Below are 24,897 nucleotides of genomic sequence, written 5' to 3' on the forward strand. Positions count from 1 at the left end.
ATTAGACTTTTTGTAAATAAACTGCATGTTTAATCAATAGAGACTAATTAAGAACACACGGCATGCTTTATTGTTGTATTAAAACCTGTTCATTGCCATAGGCAAGATGTCATCAATATTTCTAGATAAAAATTACTACTTGCAATATACATCATGGAGAATTTCACTGTAATAATTAAAAATGCTAAAAGAATATTTTGTCACTAGGTGCAAACAGCAATATGCAGATTTACAACTATGTAACCAAATGCATAATTCACCCATGTATATGATATTTTGGAAGAAAGAATGAACTTGATTGATTACTTCTTCCTATAGCCCTAAATTCAAGGATCCCAAAAGACAGAAGATTCCCATTGAACTAGCTCCAGTACAAGGCTGCGCCGCACGTCTAGATAAAACCAGTCAAGTGTTAACATCAGTTGTTCCACTGTAAATATGGACTTTCTTCAGTGACTTTAGTAGTCTTTTTCCTAAATTCACAGTGGTAACAAAACAGTTAGCACTGCCCCAAACAGCTGATTTATATGCCAAATAATATGGTAGAGTAAATGCCACTTAGGGACAGATCTGTCAACTTTGCTCATACAAACAATCACATTGATTTAAACAGGATCAATCAAGTCAGCAGCAGGAGCAGTGCTGCAGGGTGAAACAGCTTCTGCTGGGGTCCCAATGTCCATGCCAGCAGTGTGGTGGAGAGAGGATGCCTTTCCAGCTGAGTTCCCACTTGGCCCCAGTTGTGGTTTAACCCGGCTGGCAGCTAAACACCACACAGCTGTTCCACCAGTGGAATGGGGGAGAGAATCAGAAAAAAGGTAAAACTCATGGACTGAGATAAAGATGGTTTAATAGGACAGAAAAGGAAGGGAAAATAATAATAGTGATAGAAAAATATACAAAAAAATGATGCACAATGCAATTGCTTGCCACCTGCTGACCAATGCCCAGCCAGTCCCTGAGCAGTGGGCTGCCACCCCCTGGTTTTATTGTTCAACATGATGCCATACGGTATGGAATATCCCTTCGGCCAGTTTGGGTCAGCTGTCCTGCCCGTGTCCCCTCCCAGCTGCTTGTGCACCCCCAGCCTCCCCCACTGGCAGGGCAACATGAAAAGCTGAAAAGTCCTTGACTTAGTGTAAGCACTGCTCAGCAACAACTAAAACATCAGTCTGTCATCAACATTATTCTCATTCTAAATCCAAAACACAGCACTGTACAGCTACCATGAAGAAAATTAACTCTATCCCAGTTAAAACCAGAACAGCCCCACAGTTGCCCATTATCAGCTGGAACAAGCGCAGTAAATGGGAAATTCACCTCAGAAATGTTCTCCTGATCCCAGCTGAAACATGGATGTGGGCACATCACCAGACGGCCCCAGGCCTGCCAGTATCTCATGCGCATTGTCATGGTTTACTGAAGAAAAGAGGTTGGGGATCCATCTTCCCAGTTCACCATCAAGTGCTGGATCATTCCCATGTCTGAACTTGTTCAGGAGACAGTCTCAGGAGACAGTTGTCAGCTATATACACTTAACCTGCTTAGAAATATGTTTGTGTATTTTGGGGTACAGGCTGATGCAGAAAGTAAGGCTCAGTGAAAGGTACATCCCTCAATGAAAGACGCCAAGGAGGAACTCGAGGAGGGCCAAGAGTTCTACCTCTGACCAAAGGAAAACATTGTTTATTAACCAGTTAAGGGCCAGAAATTATTCCTACTATAACTACATGATATGTACATATGGAGGGAAAACAGTCCTTGACCTAACTAAGAGGGTGGCAGGAGAGTCTTCTGAGGAGAGGAGATGTTGCCTGGGACAATAAACCTGTGCAGATCCCCCAGGAGACTTGAGCAGTGAGATTGGCTTTACTTCTGTATGTTTTATCCTAACTGGGTGATAACTAAGCCTTCAACTTCATGGGGATGGTGAGCCTAAACCAAGGCCCATGGAACAGTCAATAAGCGCCCGAGCTCCCCTGGGTCTTCTCCACAGCATCGCAGGAGTGGGACTGCACATCTCACCTCCCTCAGCGGCTGCGTGGCCAGCAAGTCCGGTGGGGCAGGAACATCCTTGGGCGATCCTGGGGAAGGCTCACGTGTCTGGGGAAAGGTAGAGCATGGAGAGCATGGGAGCCTTCATCAGATCTTGAATAGGGTCTCAGTTTTCCTAGGATATTTCTCAAGTGTGCCCAATTGGTGTAATGCTGCTGAATTGTAACGACTGTTGCCTAATCTGCACAAAACAGCATTGGTTCCACTTAACCGGGATGTGCTGGAGGGAGGCAGGGAGCCAAGAACAATTACAGCACTACAAATTCCTGATTGTTGGCTCTTGCAATGCAGAAGGATCAAAATAAAATAGGGAAAAAAGTAAATTTATGTCAATATCACTTTTTTAATAAGCTATTTTACCTCTTTTTTCCAGCATTATAAATGAAATGGCTGCTTTGCTTTGTATCTCAGTACTCAACCAGTGTGCGTATCCTTCAGCACCTCTGTCTGTTCCCTGTTTCATTGCCAAAATAATGGTAGGAGACAAGCCAATGGAGGCACTCCAGTACCAGTATATAAACAGTCACAGCTTCCAAGAAAGACAGAAATCCAGCAAATTCTTTTTAAAAAAAAACATACACACACACAGAGACTTTTTTTTTCTTACTGCCTACTGTGAATCTTTAGAAAAGTTAATATATTGATCATTTTCACCAAGAACATGCCAATCAGTGTATTTAGATATTTCCAGCTACTGTGTCGAATTTCTCTTCTGTATTTTACAGTTCTTCTGCATTAGATCGAGCTAGAAAATACAGCTCTGATGTTATTTTGGCTATTTGTGGTTTGTATGTCAAATCCACTTTAAAGTTCTTAAATTCTTTTCAGAAGTTTTCAAGCGATGGTGGAACCATTGGTTTATGTTCTTAGTTAAGAAATGATTGCTTTAGGATAGTGTCTCAAATTCTATCTATTTTAACATCTCCTTTGAGGCTTCTCTCAAATAGCAAAAGTTGAGTCCAATTGATTACTCTGCCACTGCCTCAGGAGAGACTCTTGTTTCTTCCATGCTTGTTACGGAGTTTTAGCTGTTCAGCAGTATAATATATAGATGTGCAAGTACACATTTTTTCTTGATACAAATCCTTCAGCTTGCAGGTGACTTTTAGTATCTCCTCATCAGACACAAAAGGTTTATAGACTTATGCAAAGTACTGTAAATTCATGATAAATTATAGGAGTAGGTGATGAAAGATACAGTCCTTTGAGATCCAAAGTATCTTTAGGTTCCCTTGGGTTTTCTCAGGGCATCATGGGCGCAAGATCTCACCAGAGCAGGTCTCTGTGGGTGCATAATTAAAAACGCAATGCATGGCTGCCCTTAAAATCCAAGCCATTAGGAGAGTTTGTGCATATAAGGATTTGGTAGGCTGGGTCTTTCAAATGGTACCTATGATTTTGGAAGTATAATCAAAAGTGTTGAGCAATGTATCAACAAGTTCTAGATGTATTATTTTTATGTTATTACTGTAATTTCTCATCTAGAAGAAAGACTTCTGTAGATCTGTACATACTGAGGTGATAACTGATGTAGTTTTATCTTTGATCTAGTTCATTGTTCTGATTTGTCGTTGTTTGGTTTTTAATTTTGCATCTTTATTCAGGTATTTTTGAAATATCCAGATTAACATAGTGTTTAAAATTGTCCACTGATCAACAGATGTTACTGGGAGTTTTGATTCTGTCATGACAGCCAAAAAATGCAGTAAGACACAAAAATTCTTCACTTTTTAATGTTTGTTTATGTTCCGTCACTATTTCTCCTCTGTTAATCTTAGTTTTTTCATCTACCTCCTTAGTAACCCATTGAACCACTCACTTGGCTTTCAGAAATTTCCCTGTCTGGATGAATTGAGACAGAAGCCTGAACCATTCACACCCTCCACACTACAGCCAATAATGAGATTGTTTACAAATTATACTACGATGTGCAAGATCTCATTTGATTATACCTTAACTATTCTGTTTTTCCCTTCCTACCTCACAGATGATGGAAATGCTTAAAACAAGTTAAGGTAGTATGACACAGACTAATGTAAGTGTGAGCATGGCATCCAGGGGACAAGCTGTGAAATGTTTGCGTGCTTCTGCCAAAATACGTTGCATGGCTTTCTGCTGTTGTCTCCTGTGGCTGATGTTAGGCAGCATGTTCAGCAACATGTAAGCGTTTCGCCTGGTATTTATATTCCCAGCTTTGGTTTTGCATAGTCTTAATAATCCACCTTTTTCAGTAGCTTGTGGCAGCTGCTAGTGGCAAATCTGCAAGCTGTGAAATGTTATTCTTAAGTAACATTCAGAAGTACCTACAAGGATCAGGGCCCCATTGGATACAGCTGTTTAGAAATTCACTGCAGAAATGTTGAAGTATGCAATTCAAATGGGTCAGAAACGGTATCAACACTTCTGTGCTTGCCGGTGGGAAGCAGCAGCTCCCAGTTTGCCTTTTCTAGAAGTCAAGCCTGGTACTAGTGCAGCTGACTGCTGCGTACGGCTCTGCTACCCACATCTGTGCCTTTGCAATGTGAATGCTTCATGACGGCTCTTCTGTTGTCAAACTCTTACTTCGTGTGATAGATGACACACTGGAATTAAAAATTTTATGTTTTCACAGTACTCTGTTAAAAAAAGACCACTATGGGCAAATATGTTCTTCTGTGTTTATATACTTCTTTTAATCTTAGTGTATGTAATGCTTATGAAGGTGAGACCAATCACAGCATCTTGAAACACACTTACCCACACAGGTCTTCTGATGCTGCCTGGTATTAAGAGGCAGAACTCAATTATTCCATGCCTAGGTTTCTGTTCACCTGGGATTGCCGCTCATATTTTAAGCATGCTGTGGTTTTTTGTAATGAGGATGGTCAAATACTGACCAGGTTGTCCAGAGAGGTAGTGTCATCTCTGTCCTTGGAGATATTCACAACTTGACTGGATATGACCCTGAGCAGCCTGCTCTGGTTGGACCTGCTTTGAGCAGGGAATTGGAATACATGACCTCCAGAAGTCCCTTCCTACTTAGAGTTGTCAGTGATTCTACAGTTTCATGACTGTACAGGTGGGGAGTAGAGTGAAGCCACCAAAATAACTTTCTCTATGCTGTGAGCTATCATTTGAAACCAGATCACCAGAGATCAATATGCTCGCCACTGTTCCATTTTTCTGGATAATAAAATGGAGATTATCAGATTTTGGTTATTACTCTCAGTATGCCCAGTTCAGCCACTTGCAACAGAGCTACACATGTAGGTATTTGTGGTATTTTCTTATCATGCAACAAAAATATCACTTCACCCATTGCACCCAATATGTGTAATGTGTGTGCAGTTACAGCATGTGTTGTGTGAGAACAGTATGACTTATTAGAAACATATCTACTTTTGAATTATTGGAGCTATGCCAGCTGACATTTGACAGCTGTCTCTGTGATGTTTTTATAGCTCTTCTCAAGTTTCCCATGTAAGATCCCTACCTCTGCTCCTAAGACATTAATGATTAGACTGTCAGAGCTCAGAAAATCCACCTGGTGAGCAAGGTCACCTTCACTGTTCTCAGTAACAAAGGAAAACACCAGGCTAACGAGGCTAAGGAAGTCCTAATTAATGTCAATGGCAAACTCAAAGCTAGGGAAAAATAGGGCTGGCAAAATAAGTCTCTATAGAGGTAAGATTGTTTTTTGAAACCATTGCAAAAGAAGCCTGGAAGCTGTATTTTCAAATGTGGTTAGTGCTGGGGATGGGTTGCAGAAAAGAAAGGGAGTCAATAACCGATTTGTGATTTCCCTGCCTCCTTCTCCTTGGTGAGTTCCCACCAGCAGTCAGAGCCTCTGAGACTCAACCAAGGCCCTGATCTCTGTTCCCGCCTGCCAAAAAGCCACTGTGCTGTTTCTTCAGCTCAGCCCCTTCACTCCCCAAGAAATGTGCCTCCTCAGGGAAGCTGGAGCCATGGCACACAAGCAGAGCTGGATCACCCCACAACCTCCCATCACCTCCCCTCACTTGCAGGAGACATGCCTTCCCCCATCCTGCACAGCAAAACAAAATGATGGCCACCATCTACCCACAGTTGTTGTGCATAGTAAATGGATGTCCCAAAGACCATTTTTGGTAGGAGCCAACTCACAGATCTGTCCCTAGCACCACTTAAGGACCCTGAACTTGCCATTGAGTTTTGCTGCACAGTGCCACTGTGACAAGGAATAGTCCATCCTCCCAAAGCACCCAATTAAGCATTTTTGCTCACATTTTCTTTCCCTAAAATACTCTTAAGTCCAAAGTTCAGATTCCCTGAATTGGGCTAATTCCTCTGGTTACTGACTTCCTCCTCTCAACTCTCTGACCCCTGTTACAAGATTGCTGCAACTGGCCATCTCTCAGACACACATGTCTGGCAGAGAACTGCTGAGCCATGCAATGTTTCAGCCTATTCATTTGTATAATCTGGGTGTTCCATGCTGGTCTCTTTACTCAGCTACCTCTGGTTTCTGTGTCAGCCCACTGCCACTGGAAGAAGCCCGGTTTCCCCACTGATTTCCCTTGCATGGCAGGAATGTCTCCAACTCAGTTCTCTTATTTTACAAGTGTGAGGGAGAAGTCCATAAATGAGAGTGAGCATTTTTGGTTTATCAGTGCCCATATATGGATAATAGCACCTGCAACCATGTTTTAAATTCCAGGAAGAAATATTCAGATCAGATATGATGAACAAAAATCCCACAGCCTTTTCAGCAGTGGGTAGAGTGAAGCAGAGGAAACAATTCCCTAAGGGCACTGTGAGCTTCCAGTGTTGGAGAGCCTTAGGAACAAATTATTCACATACATTGGAAGTGACACCAATGCAATTAGCCTACCCTGGGACAAGGAATACTCTGCATGACCTCCTGAAGTTCTCTCCTGCTGTGTTTTCATAGGATTCTCTTATTTTAAATGATGTTAACAGCCTCAGCCACAAAATTTAATCACCCTTCTAAATTGTGCACACATATAAGTGGCTGACACCAGGACACAAATTCGCCGGTAGGAAACAACAGACCTGAAAAACCACTGCCAACTGTTGAATGTCAGCGTATCCCTCTTGCACACACATGCACAAGAGTGTAAGTAAGTCCACCACACACTGCTTCTGTAAGAACAGGCCAATATTACATACTCAGCCAACTCCAGCAGCGTCCAACAGAGCCAGCCATCATGGCTCACTGAATCATGCTCTCATGTGTTCCTTTGCAAACCCTGTTGTCTTGGCTGGCTTCCTCTCTCAGCTTCAGAGCATCCATCCTTCACCAAATCCTGTGACACAGTTACCTTCTCCAGTAATGTCATTCTGAGCAAATGACAGGAATAGCTTTTCTAATGACCTACAGCACAGCTTTATCCCTCACATGAAGGTTAAATCCTCAGAAAATTATTCACAGACTGCCATCATTGATCAAAATGGTTTCCTACAATTTCATTCAACCTTCAGCCACACACATCTCTGACCATGTCAGATTAGGAGACTGCTTTCCAACAGCTCTCCCAGGTGGCGTCTCTCTGAAGTCTTTCAGTAATAGGACCACATGCTTTGGGATTTACCATGACACCCTCTGTGCTTCCCAGGCAGGGACATACCTCCTCACAGTGATGCTGGGTGGCCATGAATCTGTCAACACTGCTGCTGCCTGCCCCTTCATCTGCCCAATAGCAGCATTAAGCAAAAGCCAGTGCTCTCTGAAATTATCACTGTCCAGCTCACTTGCCTACTGCTCAGTTTCCTTTGTTCCCTGTGTTTAGATATTCTCTGCACCACAGAGCTAGGTGTGCCCTCATCAGGACATTTCTTGTCTCATGCCCTAATCCCTGGCAGTCCATTGCTGCTAGATATTTATGGTGGTCTCTGTCTTCTCCACAAGGTCTTCTATCCCAACATTTCCACTTGACCCATCTTGTCATGATCACTCAAGTTGCTGTTGCAGTGCCACCATTGGGGCTCTGGGATCCATCCATAACAAAAAGGGTAATACACCATATCTTCCTCTGCTTCCACCTGCTGTTTTCAGTCATGTGCTGATCCCCTCCAGCACTGCCAACTTTGAGCTCAAAGTCTTATTATTTAGGGAGTAAACAAGAGTACATGTGTTTATCACCGGAACGGTGTGTAGACACAGCTCTCCTTTTTCCTGGTGCTCATATTGCTTTCAACCCAAAAAGAATGGTGCTTTTAAAATTTAAGCAAAAGCATACTCTAGTCATTCATTTTTGAAAGTGTGGTTATGACTCAAGCAAGCAGTGCAGTGCTGGTCAGTGTGCATAAGCCCATCCAGCATATTAATATGGCTTCAAGGGATGTGAAAGAGCTTTACGCAAAGGGGGACATGAAAGATGCTGGACCCAGCCCAGCAAAGCACATTGTTTCCTGGAAGTGTATAAGGATCCCTAACAAATTCAGCAAGATGATCCGTGGACTGAGAGGTGTGCTGCCATCTAAGTGCTTTGCTGGCTGAGGGCCACGGACTGACTTGCTCCTGAAAGCCCGTGGGACAGCTGGGAGAATGAAATCTGCCCAGTAGAATACCAATGTCTCCCTTACCCAAAAACTATCCCAGCTTCTTAAGGTGTGAAAATTGTAGGATCTTTATCAAAGACATTGAAAAGCTCAGCCAACCTCAAGCTTTCTTTCCCTCAATAGAGCACAGTTATAATCCTTCATCAGGGCTGGCCAACCTTTCTACATCATGAGTCCCCAAAATGCCAAGATTTTCCTATGGGCAACAGCCTCCAGGGAGACCATGAAGATCTTGAGGTTGTTCATGGACAGGAACGGAGTCCCTCTCCCATGCTCGCTGTGGAAGACAGCTTGACTGGCCTTGTGTCTGAACCCCATGCATTCTGGCTGTACTGGTGTCTGCAACCCCAAAGCCTCCCCTACCACAGGGACTCGTGTCAGGTGGATGCTGTCAATCACCATGGGAACCACAGTGCTTGGGAACCAGGGCTGAACCACGCATCAAACATAGCCAAAGGATCAGAAGTTATTTGCAGTCTTAAAGGTTGCATTTGCTATATATCATTGGCTTCCTTTATAATGGCAGCAGGTGATACCTGTTCTCTGCATTCAGGCTATCTGAAGAATTTAACAGACAGAAACCTAGACAGACCAGTAGCATCTTACAACCTGGCAATGTATTAACCTGGCAGTTAGTATACATGAGTTGAGCTAGAACTGGCTGATGCTGTTGCACACACTGCTTTACCTGTCTTCCTGATGAATGGCTATTTTGGATTTTCCAGTCGTTCAACATGTCCATCTTTAAGACCATTTTCTTATCTCTTAAGATATATTTCCCTTTTGTAGTCCTATTGACAGCCATGATAGCACCATGATACCTCAAGTACTCATCTTCTTAATCACAGTATTTTCAACAGAAAATGATCCTCTGAAAGACTAGATACAAAAAAGACTCTACAGTGGTGCCTGTGAAACCCGTTCTTTTTCCATTCCAGACTTCTGTTTCATATCAAAATGTGCACTGGAAACCATACCTCCTGCTGTAGAAAACCATCTTCAGCAGACTTGGAGTGGTGTAAAGGGTAATTAATAGGTTATTCCCATCTCTAACCTCTGTGACGCAATTACAAAAATTGCAAAATGCAAGAATCTTTCCCTGCTGGCAAATGAGATCTGTCATTAATTTCAATCCTTCACTAGAGAGAGAAGGGTGGTTAAAGGCAAGGAGAGCGTATACCTCTGTAGCTCCCCTTGTCAATCAGAAAGAAAAGGCAGCAGTTTTTTTTTCATTTTGGTATTGGCTCAGGACACACAGAGCACCACCATCTGGATGCCAAGGAAATGCAGAAAAAAAGCAGTTTCACTGAAATGAAGACACACAGCTATCTTCAGCCTGTTATATATTAAGGGGAGGGCAGTCATTCTCCAGAATGCCTGAAGCCAGCTCTGAAGGCAGAGCTCATATATTCTCAGAGGTGCTTGAGCTCAGATCAACTTTGAGGGGGAGAAAATATTGCTTCCATCCAGTTCGTGCCAGAGGAGATCTCAAGAAGTAAATCAAAGGACACTAGGGACAAATCTTTGATAAAAGCATATCAAAACTTTGTTTAATTTGTTTGCACTGCTGTTGTAAAGCAGACTCACCAGAGACAATATGGTCTTCAAATGGAATATGTTACTAAATCAGGACACAACTTACTGGAAGGATAAGTAATGATTTCATCTAAGTCATTACATCTCCCTATCAATAGCGTATCTCTGTGGGAAGTGTGCTCACCTCTGGCTGAATATCAAATAATCTCTGTAGGACAGACTGTAGATGCCTGACTCAAGGACATGACAAACCCAACCACCCAAAAATCAGTGTGTCAGATGGTCCCTGGTTGAGATCAGATGTGCATAGACACATACAATCAAATGGTATGTGCAACATCCAGCACATAATCCCTTGTTTGCTTCTGCACAGATATGTGGGAAAGGGTCCCTTGTTAGGACAGCAGAAGAGGGGGGTGTTACTCCTGGATATAGGCATGTTCATGGGCACTGTGACCTCCGAGTCTTGACACATCCCAAGCACATACTCATGGGATCGGTGTGCGATACAGGTTGGACCAAGTGAGCATGCATCACACAGTGGATGGATCTGTGCATGTGTACCTCCAACCTGCTAAACTTTTGGGGCAAATATCCAAAGTATCCTCAAATGCTGCCCAGGCATCATTTCTGAACACAGCAAGAGCATGTGTACATGGGGGGCTGCACCAGGTTAAAAATCGGGATGTTGGATAGCTTTTCAGACAACCTTGCCTTCTCCCTGCATCCCTCATCTCTGTCCTTCATACTGCCAGAGTCTATTTTGTGCTTTTCTTCCCTTACCTGTTTTGATGCAGCTGTTGTCCATGCTCTTCCTAAATCCTCCTCCTTAAGAATGTCAACTTCTGGAAACTTTCTTTGTTCCCCTGGAGTCTCCATCTTTGTCTGTTCTGTTTTTTTAAAATATCTCTCTCCGTCTTCAATAGACAGGTCTCCACTCTCCAGAACAGTAAGGCCAGATGGTTTCATTTAACTATACAACTATAGCTAAAACTGACCCCCTTATCTTACCTCACATGCCTACCCTGTTTGATTGTAGTTGGGAAACCTATTAGCTTCTGCATCCAGGCAGCACACATCCTCAGCGTTATATTCAACATTATCACCATCTTCCCTCTTCTCCCCAGACTGATGCTGTCATTTAATCCTGCTGACATTCTCTCAAGAGCATCCTTGAAAAATATCTATTATTATTATTATTTGTTCCCTGATAGCTTCACCCTCAGTCTCCGCGACCTTCTCTGTTCTGGCCCTCTTGATGCTCACCTTGCCTTCCCTCAAAATGTCACAGCTAAAATCGATTCCTTGCTTCAATTCCTTAGCAAACCACACTAAATCCTTTTACTGATTCACCTTCATCCTCTTTGTCAAGTTCATGGCCCAACCTTTCAGAAGTTCCTATAAAACTACTCCTATGGTTTTTCCTGCTTATCTCCTCCTTTTCTCCAGACCTTTCCTCTTCATGGTTCCTCCTTCTCCCATCTCAGGCCTCCTGCAACACAAAACTTCCTCCCACAGTGCCACCAAAGAGACTTTCAAACCATACCAATCTTCAAGTTTTCCATAGGTTTGAGCCATTTTCAGGAAATCAGGCTTATCTGTGCTATTTTCAAGTCATACTTTGGTCTCCCACCTACTCCTGTCTCTGGTGTTGAGACACATGCAATAACTCTTTTGCTCTATAGTCCTCTGCGGACACAAACTATGTGTGAGGCAGCTGGAGGAGGAATCAATGCCATGCTCCTGCCTGTTAGCCTTGCTTAAATTTACCTCAAAGTAAACCAGTGAGTCTTCATCTGCCATTTGTTTTTATAGCAGGGGACCTACAACTCATCCAAAGTTGAAAACATACTTTTCTGGGGGGAGTCGCAGCTGCTGCATGTTTCCTACCTCCATTCTAAATTATTAGGAATGGAATGTATTTTAAATGCCTATAAAAGACCTGTTATTACATTAAAATTACATTGAGGAGAAGATCCCTCTGGAAAGTGAAAAGGAATTTATGAATGAGATTTGGATAGAGAAAGTGTCTCAGGCTGCCTATGTCCAGAATTATTTTTTTTTTCCCAGGGGAAAAAGTAAAGCAAAGTGACAGTGTGACCACAAGATACTGTCTGAGTAGACTCTATTGAGCAGAGTTTAGCATATTGCCTGTCATCCAGAGACATTCATTCACCTCTACCTTGTATATGATGCTTGAGCTGGATATGAGGCTTAAAAATATTTACCATAACCCACACAATTTCCCTGAGCAGCTTATTTCAGCTCTCTGATTTACAAAAAATTATTTGCCTGACAGCAGCTGCCTCTGAAGTTGTTTGCAATTAATACATGCATTTTCAGTTTCCTTAAAGACAACGTTCATAACAGATTAGAAAGATCAGAGCTGCCACAAAGATTTCTAGATAACAAGAATTAGTTGTAATTAAGTAGATCACTGTAGAGTGGTGAATAGACTTCTCAATTACATATCAAAGTTAATAAACAAAAAAACATACAGCTATTTTATACTGATGATTTAAGAAAGCATGCACAAGAGTAATTAGTTCAAGTCTGTGACCCAGAGTATTTGTAAGGTGGCTGGTGATTTTGTGTGCCCTGCACTAGACTTAAAGGGTTAAGTTTTTAGAGCCTGGATATTTGAGCTCCTTTTTTTTTAAAATATGAAGATGCTATAAAAATTACATCCAAAATAAGAAGGTTTGAAAGAGCTAATTCCATTTTGCCAGTGTCAGCCATGATGGACATTGTATCCTGCAGCAAAGATTGTCAAGTCATTTGAAAAAGGTTTTCAATAATGTTGCAAAATATGTGCAAGTCGCAACTTAACTGCATTTCTTGTACATTTTATGTCTAATTAATTATAGTTTGTATAAAATATTATGATGCTTCATTCACATGCTTAGAATTTAATTAATTTCTAGTTTACATGCCCCTAATAATAAATGTCTCTCCATGATCTTGGTCCAGAGACTTATAAAAGCGTACAGCTTTTCATCAGCTTTAAAGGCAACTCTATCACTGACAGTGGTAAAGTTTACTGAGTTCTACAAAAACTGCCTCCTTCACATAACCTTTGATGAGCATGTTGTATGAAAGCCAACAGGCAGTATTTATAGACTACCCGCGTGAACAAAAGCACAGTTTGCACTCAGACTCCCTTGAAAAGCCTGTGAACCAGGTAGTAACTTGCCAGTGTTGGCCTGGGGATTCATACTGGTGCAGTAAATAGCCAATGTCACTTCCCACATAGAAAATTTTACACAAAAAATCATCCAAGTTGGCTGAATACACTTCATCCTAGTGATGTGCAGGGTTTCACAGTCTCCTCTTACTACGTGTTGGGATAGGAGCTGCTTTTCTAATTACAGCATCCTGAAGACTTATTCCAGCCTCTTTTCAGGAACAGTAAACTCAGTCAGTCAAATATGTTTTTAAACATCGTCTGATAGAAACATCTTGGAAAAAACATTAATATTTTGCTCAGAGGAACAAAAAAACAGGGACCATATATTCCTTTGGCAGGATTTGCTAGACACTGTGCCATTATAGAATAATACAGTCATGCTTCTTGCTAAGGATAGCAGCTGTCTAGAGGAACCCAATTAGGTAACTTGGCCATTTACCCAGCTAATCAGAAATCCTCATGTTCCTATTTTTACTCACCATCAGTGATAATACCAGAAGGTTCAGCAAAATGTTTCCATGATCTGCAGAAAGTCTTCCTCTCTGCTTTAGCATGAGGCACACACAAGATCACTGTAAACCGTGCTATTGGGATGGAGGGACCAGCCTTTTCTCCCTTTTAAATCTGAAGCCACACACACCACTTGAAAAATAATGCCTGGGTGAATGTCGTCTGCTGGGGAATTAGAAGTGAGATCAATGGTGATTCACCCTCAGGAGAGGAAGGTGGTTTAGTGGTTGACACGGTGCCTTGGGCTGTGGGTTCGGGCCAGGCAGGCAACAATGTCCTGTGTGACCTGGACTTCACTTGCCCATGGTTCCCCCTCTGAGACTGTACATGCTAAAAGGGTTCACAAAACAGCTGGATATATTTGTGGAAGAAAGACTTGCAAGATCCTCACATGCAACAATGCCGATTGGGCTCCTGAAGTCCCTGCACTGCAAATTGTTGGAGGATGGTACAATATTCTGGGGGAACATCCCTATGGCTTTCCCTGTCCTTCTGCTCTGCCCTAGGCATCCACTGCTGGCTGCTGCCAGAAAAAAGATATGGACTGAGTGGACCTCTGGTCTGACCTTACACATATAAGGGGAGAACTGTGTTTTCCCAACTGCCTGGGGAATGCCTGTTCCCTGGGGAGCACTGCCACCCTGGCTTCTCTGGCTGCCGTGGATCTGGCCCTTCGCATGCCCTCATGCTCCCACCCACCCTGTATTTATCTCATTACAGTATTTATACCATTACAGTAACACCTTGTCAGACCACCCTATGGCAGAGCAGGAGCTCCCAGGAGCACTGGCTCAGCAGAACATCCTTAGTGCAAAAGCTCAGCCCAGGCGACTGTTGCTCCCAGCACTGTGTCACTTCTTTCTTCTGCAGTAGAGATCTCAGTTTCACTAAACATTCTCAACACCCAGATTTATTTGCCAGAGTTACAAAATATATAAGCTGATAAAACAACCGGTTTCCACCAAGGCTGCAGGAGAAAAGGTTGTTAACTTTCTTTCAGAGCCACAGCTCCATCAGAAAACAGAAGGTTTCGCATGAGGGAAGCACAACACGTAACCACTTAATAAAAACAACCCAAGCCCGCCGGGGAACTGGCAGAATTTACAGGCGTTGTGCTGGGAACAGCAATCCAGCCCTCACAGTCAGCACAGCACTGTTAGCAAACACACAGCGTAGTTAATATTTTTACATTGTTTTAGTTTTATTTGTGTATCTTGATAGGTGACATTTCCAAGACACTGCAAGTCTCTGCTGAGTTGGACCTATTATTAATTGTGAACATGCAGCTGAACTTTGAAAAATCCTTACATGACAGAGAAATAAAGAAGTGAAGTCACGAGAGTCATTTATGCAGGGAAGATTATTCCCCAAGGTTTTTTATCAGCCTTCCAGCCCTGTTCAACCAGAGGCAAAAGCCTTGTGCTACTACTACACAAAGTGGATGTGGAAACCTGCCTCTGCCATGACCAGGGATCAGCTCCCTGCCCTTTGCCCAAGTCTATTTTCTCTTTTTTTTTTTTTTCTGTTATTGCAGCTAAATGTGGGTGGCAGTTTTCTCCTGGATGATGTTCCCAGCAGGTATAACCTTGTGTGGGGTTTTGTTCTTCAGTGGCTGTCTGGCTGTCTGGCTCTCCAGGGGCAGCTGAAACAGCTCTTGAATGACACCTTTGAGTAAGTGTCTCCAAGACCCCTGCAGACAGTTTCAGGTAGGGAACTTCCTGATGGCCACATATGGAAACAACCTGTGCAATTGGAGCCCTTCTGCAAAAGCTACTGAGGACAAACTCTCTTCCCCAGCATTGTGCTTGCCCAGCTCTTCACCATGAAGAGCACAGGGAAAGCCCTGAGAACCTTAAAGCTGTTGTTAACCAGAATGAGACAAATGAAGGAAAAAATGTACTAAACAGTTGTTTCGGCAGCTGAGATTACTGTTTTGGTTTCTTAGCAACTGTGGGAAAAGAAGCTACTTGAGATCTGAGCCTGTTTGGTCAAATCCAGCAGGCATCCCTCCGTGGAGGACCACCCTCCTCCTCTCTGCTCATCAGCACAGGGAAACTGCAGGGCTGGTGGGAAGCCCCCCCTGTGCAAGGGAGGATGGCAAACAAGCCCACCTTTCTCCATTGAGGGATGTGGGGACAAGCTGCCCATCAGAGTCTTCACATGTGGTTCTTCCAAACATGGAAAGATTGCTTGGGATTAGACTGCTTTTCATTTTAATGAGCATGGAAAGGACAAGGAAATCTTGCACTAACAGCTGCAATCAGTGACATTCCCAAGTTACACCCGAAACAGGAACCACAGTGGAGGAGAAGCTGGGCTGTGGCTCTTCCATCCCTCAGTGGCAGGGCTGGGCCAGAGGGGAGCGGGAGGACACACCTGAGGCTCTGGCCAACAGCCACTCAAACTCTGCAAACTAAAAATGAGCCTGACAGCTCGGTGCAGCAGGATCCCAGCATCCTCCTGTACAAGGCCCTTGCCTTCTTTCCTGGCCATGCAGGTGGCTCAGTTACAGCATCCTTCAAAGGCTGCTGTTTTGTGGTCACTGCTTTTGAGTGCATGGAAAGCTGTTTACGGCTGTTTTCTCAGTGATCAGCAGTGTCAGTCTCTCGCAAGTCCCTTGAGCAAATCCACAGAGAGAAAGGGCTGGTGTTTGCCAAACAGTTTCAGATCTCACTGAGCATCAGTGCTGGAGGAGGTTTCAGCACTGGTGCCGGGTTTGTGCAGGTCTCTGTACTGGAGTAGCCATTTCATTGTTTTGATTTCTCAGGGACAGTGTTTAAATCATTTAAATTCATGCCTGTGACTGACACACTGGCCGTGCTCATTGCTAATAGCTTATTTCCATCCATACTAACACTATCTCATTCATTCAGATATAAGTATGAGAATGCTGACCTGTAGTTAATCCTACACATCCTTGACTTTTAATTTAATGACTATTAAATATTAATGGGAGCAGAGAGTGGAAGTCAGATCACCTTTTCAACAGCTTAGTGCTCCCATCACCAGGCTACAATGTCATCCTTGATCTTGCTTTTTTATTCCCTTTCTCCCAGTTTCACTTACAGGACAAAGAAAGCTGTATTTTAGAAAAGACTTTGCAGTCAAGCAGCTATTGCAAGGATTAGAGCTGAACCAGAATCTCCCAGCTCCTGGGTGGATGTTCAAACCACCACGCTGTTGGATAAAAAGGGTTTTTTTCTTTTGTCTAGATGCTGGGACAGAGCCCTACACCCCAGCCCAGAGGCTATGCTAGAGAAGAGGGGAATGCACACAAACACAGACACCCATGACCTAGATCCCCCAGCTGATGTTGTGCAGAAAATAATTCAGTATTCAAGGACAGATGTGGAGGGTGTCTGGTGGTTACAGCCCTCCCCAGAGCATGGGAGCACTGGTCATGGATCTACCAGGGTCTACCTGTGTATAATTCATTAAACAAACTATGGTCTAGTGCCAAGGGTGGACCCAGAGGCTCCAGTGCAAACCTCTGCCACTGCAGTGCCATGTGCCCTGTTGTGTTCCCGGTCTGGTGGTGGGAAAACTCTCCTGGCTGGTCTGGGGTACAGAAGTGAATCCTCCCTTCTAGAGGAGAGAGCTGCACATCATCCTTTCAGCTCCTGATGAGTATTATAATGTCTTGATTCTCACAGGAAGCACCATCACTTCTTCTGGTCATGCTTCAACAAGAGAAAGCCATGTGCCCCACATGACCGTCCAGAGAACATTTCATTTTCAAGCCTCTAGGTTTTGGGACAGTGGGTAACAGTGGTGGTGATGGTTTAGGAAATCTCTTTCTCTGCATCTTCCCATGTCTTTTTTTTCTCATGGTCTTTTCTTTTGCATCAGGCAGTTGTGACTGCATCCTTACAACAGCCATATATAACTGCTGGAGGTATTTCTCTGTGCTGAAATCTATGTATCTTCAGATGATGATATTTTTCTGATTATAAAGCTAATGAGATAAAGCAGAACTCAATCAAAGCAGCTGGGCTTGAAGTGTATTGATACTTAATACTACCTTTTACTATTGTAATTATGACTTATTTACTTTTTAAATTGCTATCTGGTTTACTTATGTCTATGAGAGACATTTCTCAAGAGTATCTTTCTGACTATAGTGTTTTATTTTTGCAGAAAAACGCAGGCATTTAGTGAGATGGAAATTACTTCCTTATTACTTAAAATTAATTCAGCCTGTCAAAATGAGCTCATTGCCATGCACAGTGCTTCCTTTTTAATTCAGTCTCAGCCTTTCTAGCAATTGAAATTCTGTGCTGAGATGATGTACACAGCAGACTTTTTATACATATTAAACCCCACATATTAGGAGGATTAAGGCCACATATACATTTTAGAATGGGGCACATAATTATGAAACAAGTTTTGCAGCAGGGATAAAAGAATGTCAGTTTTCCATCAGTCTTGTAAACTGCTTTGCTAGCCAGGAGTAAAGCTGCAGTGGGAATAGAAGGGACTCTGTTGCCTGCTCCTGCAGGACTCCAAATTTTGCTAAATCAGGACAAAAGTAGAGAAAATATTTACATATAAATAATTGGGATGCCAGTGCTCCCTCCTTTTCTCTTCTTGGAATAAAAAAGAAGAGAATGGAAAGCAGAAGAGGACAGAGGAGATATTGAAACTTGTGATGGGTATAGGAAGAGAAGACCTTTATAATGAGAGAAAAGTGCCTGTCACCTGCAGAGGAAGCAAAGAAAATAAGGGAGGGAGAAGGAGGAAGGAGAGGTTTCTGACAGCAGGACCCTGCCATTCAGTTGGGCCCATAGGAGTTTCTTCAGGATCAAGAATCAATTAGGAGAGGGGGGAGAGAAGAAAAGGCAGCTTTAAAAGATCTTCATACTACCCATGCCATCCTCTGAGCTGCTCTCAGCTTCCGCTGCATTCCCTCCTTGTAGCAGCTGAATGCAGAGGTTCAGTCCTCTGGAGTCAGCCTAGTGTGTGAGGAAACACCCCAGTGATTCACCTGCACTGGGCTGGTGTCCTGGTCACACTCCCTGAAAAGAGGACAGCAGGAAAATAAGTGTTGTGGGATGAAGGGAGCGGTCAAGGAAAACCCTTGCTTGGGAGGGCACCTGAAAAGATTGCCATTCCCATAATAAGAAAGATGACAATGGAAATTATTTTTCTATTCAGTGACTGAATAAAAAAAGTCATTAAAAAATTTCAATCAGTTTGGACATACCATAGACAAGACATTCAGTGTCACTCCTATCGCCAAGAGAGAGGATGTGGGGAGCAATAGACATGGCAGTGTTACCTCAGTCCCTGGGGAGGTGATGGAGCAAACAATCCTGGAAACCAGTTCCAAATACAAAGGACGAGAAGATGATTGGAAGTAGTCAGCATGGATTTACAAAGGGGAAATCACACCTGACAAACCTGAAAACTTTGTATGGTGACATGACTGCCTCAGTGGTCTAGGGGAAAGCAGTGGACATTGTTTATCTTGACTTTAGCAGGGCTTTTGACAGTGTTTGCCATAACAACTTCACAGACAAACTCATGAAGTGTGGGCTAGATAAATAGACAGTGAGGTGGACTGAAAACTGACTGAACTGCCAGGCTTAAAGGGCTGTGATCGGTGGCGTGAAGTCCAGCTGGATGATGTGACAGATAAAAACCTAGGAGAAGTGGTTGATGCACCAGAGGGTTGTGCTCCTATCCAGAGGGACCTCAACAGGCTGGAAAAATGAGTGGACAGGAACCTCATGAAGTTCAGCATAGGGAAACCCCAAGTCCTGCATCTGGGGTGGAACATCCCCATGCACCAGCATATGCTGAGGGCCACCCAGCTGGAAAGCAGCTTGGTAGGAAAGGACCTTGGTAGAAAGCTGAGAGAGCTGAGGTTGCTCAACCGGGAATAGAGAAGGCTCAAGGGGGACCTTATCAATGTGTATAAATACCTGATGTGGGTCCAGTAAAGAAGACAGAACCAGACTCTTCTTGGTGGTGCTCAGGGACAGCATAAGACACAACAGGCACAAACTGACATGCAGGAAATTCTATTTAAACATAAGTAAAAACTTTTTTATGGTGAGCATGGCCAAGTACTGGAACAGGCTGCCCAGAGAGGTGGTGGAGTCTCCATCCTTGGAGATAATGAAAACCTGACTGGACACAGCCCTGAGCAGCCTGCTGTAGCTGACCTTCCTCTGAGCAATGGAGTAGGACTAGATACCCCAGAGGCCCCTGCCAATCTCTGCAGTTTTCTGAGTCTGTGACACTGAGTCAAGAAAACAGCAGGGAACTGGCAGATGGAAAATATGAATTATGGTTTAAGGATTTGCAGTAGAAGGCCAGTAAGAAACAACAGGTTGGAGTTGCCAGAGATATGTGCCAGAGTGAGCAGGGGTGCAATCAGGTCCCCCCGCAGGACCACCACTGTGGCAGGGGATGTATCGCAGCACACCCCACATGTGGCTGCATCACAGTAGGAGGAGGGCATCTCCCACTAATGCTGTCTTAGTCGGTCATTAAGAGCTGACGCAAATAAATCTCTGTAAAATAAAGCCTAGCAGTAGGAGCAACCAGCTTCAAACCCAAGTCTTGGGACCACCCATCCCAAAACCAGCTCCCTTGTCAGTGGACACCAGTGCTAACACATTCCCTATCCCTTGAATCTAAAACCTCAGTAACTGCAGATGTGCTTTAACTTGTGCTACTTCAGTGGATGTTTCTGGTGAAACGGGCAACAAGGAAGTGCTAAAGTGCCAAAACTGTGTAGATAAGAGGCCATGAGAAGAAATCAGAGATTTCCTTCCTCCCACTTTCAGAGCCTTCTTTATCCCACCAGCTGTGGCATTCCCCCAGCAGCACATCCGAGGTGGGAAACATACCCGGGCTCTTACCTCCCTCTCTGCATTTTGTTTCAGGTGTTTGCTACTAGCTAAGGATCCTACCACCAAACTATTTTGGAACAGCAAGGTGTTGGCTTTTGCAGATTTAACACAAATTACTGTGAATCATCAGAAGCATTTTATAGATAAAGTTTCTGAGGTTAAACAGACTGTGTTTTAATTTAAATAACTGCATAAATTTGTGAATTGCAAAACAATATAGAAAAAAACTCCACATTTTTCAGATAAACTAGTAGATTTTAACCGTTTCTAAAATAAAGTCTGGGAACTTCAAAATATTGTTTAATGAAGGATCCTAAACTGAAGTTACTATTTTTTCATTTTGAACATTTAGCAACGGTGTCTGGCATATTTCAATTTTACATTGTTTTAAATTATATTACAAGTAACATTAATTAATTTTCTCAGTAATGCCATTTATTTTGAAATTACCAGTACTGCTGTGAGTGAGCCGGTAACCGTAGGTACAGCACTCCCCTCTAGTGGGTAGAATCAGACTGTCCCAATTTTGCAGGACCTGCTGCATCTGCTCAGTAGCACTGGCTGGAAATAAAAGCTCTGTTTTTCTCCCAAATATCCTGAAGATTCTGCGTCGAATCTATCTTTTTATGGTTTGTTATTTATTTATGGTACAATATTTTCATTCTGAATTATAAAGGGAAGGAGAGAGGGGCATGTGAGTCTCAGGTTCAGTTCCTACTCGTGAACCTTGGTTCAGAGCAGTAATTCCCTGCATGCCCTAGAAATCCTCCCGCTAAAAGTGCCATCAAAACTAGCAAGTTTTGCTTGAAATACTTTATTTTCACAAAACATTTTGGAAGCTAAAATTATTTTTTAAAAAATCAAAAGAAGACTAGGGGATTAATGAAGGACAGGTTCACCAGAGATCACCATCCAGCTCCTGGCTCAGCAGCTCATCTAAACCCACTTCAGAATCCTTATGCACTGGCATTTTCTGATTCAGAATTATGCCCTTGTAATATTCACCTGGTCTGCAAGCAAGAAGCAGTAATGTTTAGGTTTTAGGAAGCCGTTATGGTCAACATAATGAAGATATCCTCTTCCCAAAAAACATGTCTGCCCATTTGTTATAATTCTGCTGTGCTGCAGCTATAAGGGAGAACTGTTTCTAACACTCCCCATCTCTTTTTTATTCTTTTACATAATTGTGGTCATGTTTTTAATTAAGTTCAAATAGAACATTGCACCAAGCTCCTCAACAGCTTCCTGAATTTTGTGATCTATCCCATCAATCGACTGAAATCAGAGCACCATCTCTGCTGGTACCACGTGCACTGAGTGCAAGCCATGGGTATTTGCATGAACCAATTTATCTCTTAAAAATATTTCTTCTTGACTGAAGCATAAATTGCCTTTACCCTAATGTGCTAGGTAATGAATTGCATTTGAAATATGTTTATTTTTAGCAAACAAATGCTAATGACAGCTTGCTGTTAAAAATAGACAGTACAGTTGGCACAGAAATAAAGGCTGGGGAATCTTTCTTTCCCTGATCAGTGGAAATGCCCTCTGTGTAAGTCATCTGGGGAGAAAGCGTGATGTCGCTATGGAAGTTAGTCCCTCCAACTGGGGAAATTGCAAACAGCAAGTCACTGCTTGTCACCTGAGCCCTAGCTTACAAATAGCCTCTTCAGTCCAGCATCCCCAAGGGGCTGTCATACCTCCTGTAGGAGCAAGGGGTGTAAGGTGGAGACAGCACCTTTTTCTTTTCCTTTCTCCCTGTTGGATGTCAGTGGGTGCAATCCATTTTCTTTATGTGCCTCCAGCTATGCCTGGCTGTAGGGAGTGGAAGCATTTTGGTGGGGGGAGTGATGTGGGGCCCCCCAGCATTGCCAGCTCCCACTCCTCCTCTCTCAGCAGCTGATCCACTGGCCAACGAGCATTATCCTAGACAGGCTTTTACTAATGTGAAAGTGAAATTTCCCTGGCTGCACTTTAAGCCCATTACTTGTCACATCCCCAGAGAGAATGATTTATTCCCTTCCCTTTTGCAGCAGCTTTTTTCATAGTTAAGAGTGTTATGTCCAGTAAGTGTCCTTTCCTCTAGACTAAACAGCTCAATTGTCCATGTTTTCTCTTACATTAAGATTTCCAAGGTTTCTGATCGCACTTGTTCTCCACACTTGTCTTTACCCAGTAGGTCCACTTCTCTCTTACAGAGAGTCTAGTGCCAAAAAGCAAACCATGCAGCCAAGGCCTTGCTGAATAGGCTGGTAGAATCGCTTTGCACATTTTGCAGATAGATTTTCCTGCTTGCACATCCTGGTAGGGCATTTGTCTTTTTTCACAACAGAAGGGCCCCATGGACTCGTGTGGTCAATTGGTCCCTAACTTATACTTTGTTCAACTCCTTTTTCTGCCCATGCACATACCACTATTGGATTTGTCCTATTTTTTCAGGCCATTTCTCTAATTCATTATAGATGTTGAATACTGTTTCTGTCCTACAACACACTTGCAGCCCCTCCTGGATAACTGTGGTCTACAAATGGAAGAGGACATCCTCTGTTCCATTGGAGATCCTCTATTGCACTACCCAAGTGGTTAGTGAAGGTATTTTAACGTCAGACCTAAGACAAATACCCATGAAACTCTAATAAATGTAGCCTTTCCAGCTGGACAGTGAACCACTAATCAACACTCTAACAGTATGTTTTTCCAACAAGTATTGCATTGCTTTTCATCGCAGTTTGTCTAAATAATGTTTCCTAAATGCTGTGAGAATGCTTTTCGGATTGTAGCCCCAATGGTGAATACCAGAGACAAGATTTGCAGGGATGGTTCAAGTCTTTTAGTAGACTGACTTTTATAAGTGCAAAATAGATAATCTTCCAAGCACAGAGGTGCTACATCAACCAGTGTTCATCAAATACTTGTTCTATACTTTCAGTAGACTTTTTTTCATTTCATCCATCACTGATGGGGATGCTGTGATACAAGGGCTGGTCTTCTCAGCTTGTTTTAATTCCTGGGTGAAGTATTGTGAAAGTGTCAGTTCTCGTGGCAAATGTGGCAAATGATGCCTGGGAGCAAAGCTGCACTGGATTCCTGCTGTCAGACCTGACCATGTTGGCAGTCCCCTCCCTCAGACAAGGGGCAGTATTTTTGCTTGCAGTTCTCCTATGATTCTCAGCCCTCCTGGGGCTGGATCTTCCCTGGGAATAGTTTCATTGTGCATCATGGAAGAGCCATCCCAAGACACACAGAAGATATGTCCTTCAGCTTCCAATAAAATAGCCTAAAGCACATCTGCTCCTCTGCACCATTCATCCCACCAGGAGCAGGGACCCAGCTTGGCACCTGTGAGCCAGTGAGTTTCCCAGGCATGGGAGTTATGGAGAGCGGGGATCTCCCCCTCAACAGCAGCAGAGACCATGGCAGACTCCAAGACCTCCTAATCTCAGGGCTGAATGTCTGTCAGTCTCCAATGGGTCCTTGCACTGGGGCTCTTCTGGCCCTGGATAATTTTTCATTGAGAGCACACAGTTACACAGTTAGAAAGGGTGCTCACCACACTAGAAGCGGCTCCTTTTAGGAGGGACAATGTAACTTTCCTGTGAGAATTTTTCAGTCACAGACAGGGAAGTGCTTTAGAAGTGAAGATATGACACAAGTCTGCTCGTACAGGCTCAAGCCAGGAGACTGGCAGCTGCCACTGTTTCACTGCGGAAGCACTGTGTTTTTTTCTGGCCCCTAAACTTGTATGAGACACAATCCCTGCTCAACAGAGATTACAAATCTAATTTTGAACATTATTTTCCAGCATTTTGCTTGAAAGGTAGGTTCAAGTAGGGCAGCATCTCCTTCTTGCTACCAAAAGATCTTACATGCTGAGCTCTAGCCAAGAAATGCAGCTAGACAAAGTTTTCATGGGGAACCAGACAAGAAAGCCCAATCTGAGACTTTGCTAGTTGAAATTGACCTAAAAAGGCTGAAAATTATAAGATTAACCAGGGAAATTCCAAAAATAATCTAGTAAATATGATTTATTTCATACATAATCAAGAGATGGTTCTTATCTTCAAAAAAAATCCCAGTGAGAAGTCCTTGATAGATCCACAGTGCTTCTTATTATCATATGATCTTAGGAGTTGAGTTGATTCTACTGAGTCAAAAAGGAACCAGAAAGGTCCAAAAGGGTTCCCAGCAGATGTAGATTGTAACAGAAAA

General features: G+C 43.1%; 1 protein-coding gene across 2 annotated transcripts in view; it reads left to right on the forward strand.

Moving 5' to 3' along the window:
- Window positions 1-24,897, forward strand: part of LHFPL3 (LHFPL tetraspan subfamily member 3) — a 263,972-nt gene that overhangs the window by 223,404 nt on the left and 15,671 nt on the right. Inside the window, exon 3 of one of the 2 annotated variants that reach the window (XM_074869933.1) lies at window positions 4,043-4,090. The exons of the other annotated variant lie outside the window; for it this stretch is intronic. Coding sequence (XP_074726034.1) covers window positions 4,043-4,059 — 17 coding nt within the window. The 3' untranslated portion in view covers window positions 4,060-4,090. The remainder of the gene's footprint in view (window positions 1-4,042; window positions 4,091-24,897) is intronic. 2 annotated transcript variants of the gene reach the window in all.

This window comes from Strix uralensis, chromosome 5 (genome assembly GCF_047716275.1).
Source record: "Strix uralensis isolate ZFMK-TIS-50842 chromosome 5, bStrUra1, whole genome shotgun sequence".
Classification (NCBI taxonomy): domain Eukaryota; kingdom Metazoa; phylum Chordata; class Aves; order Strigiformes; family Strigidae; genus Strix; species Strix uralensis.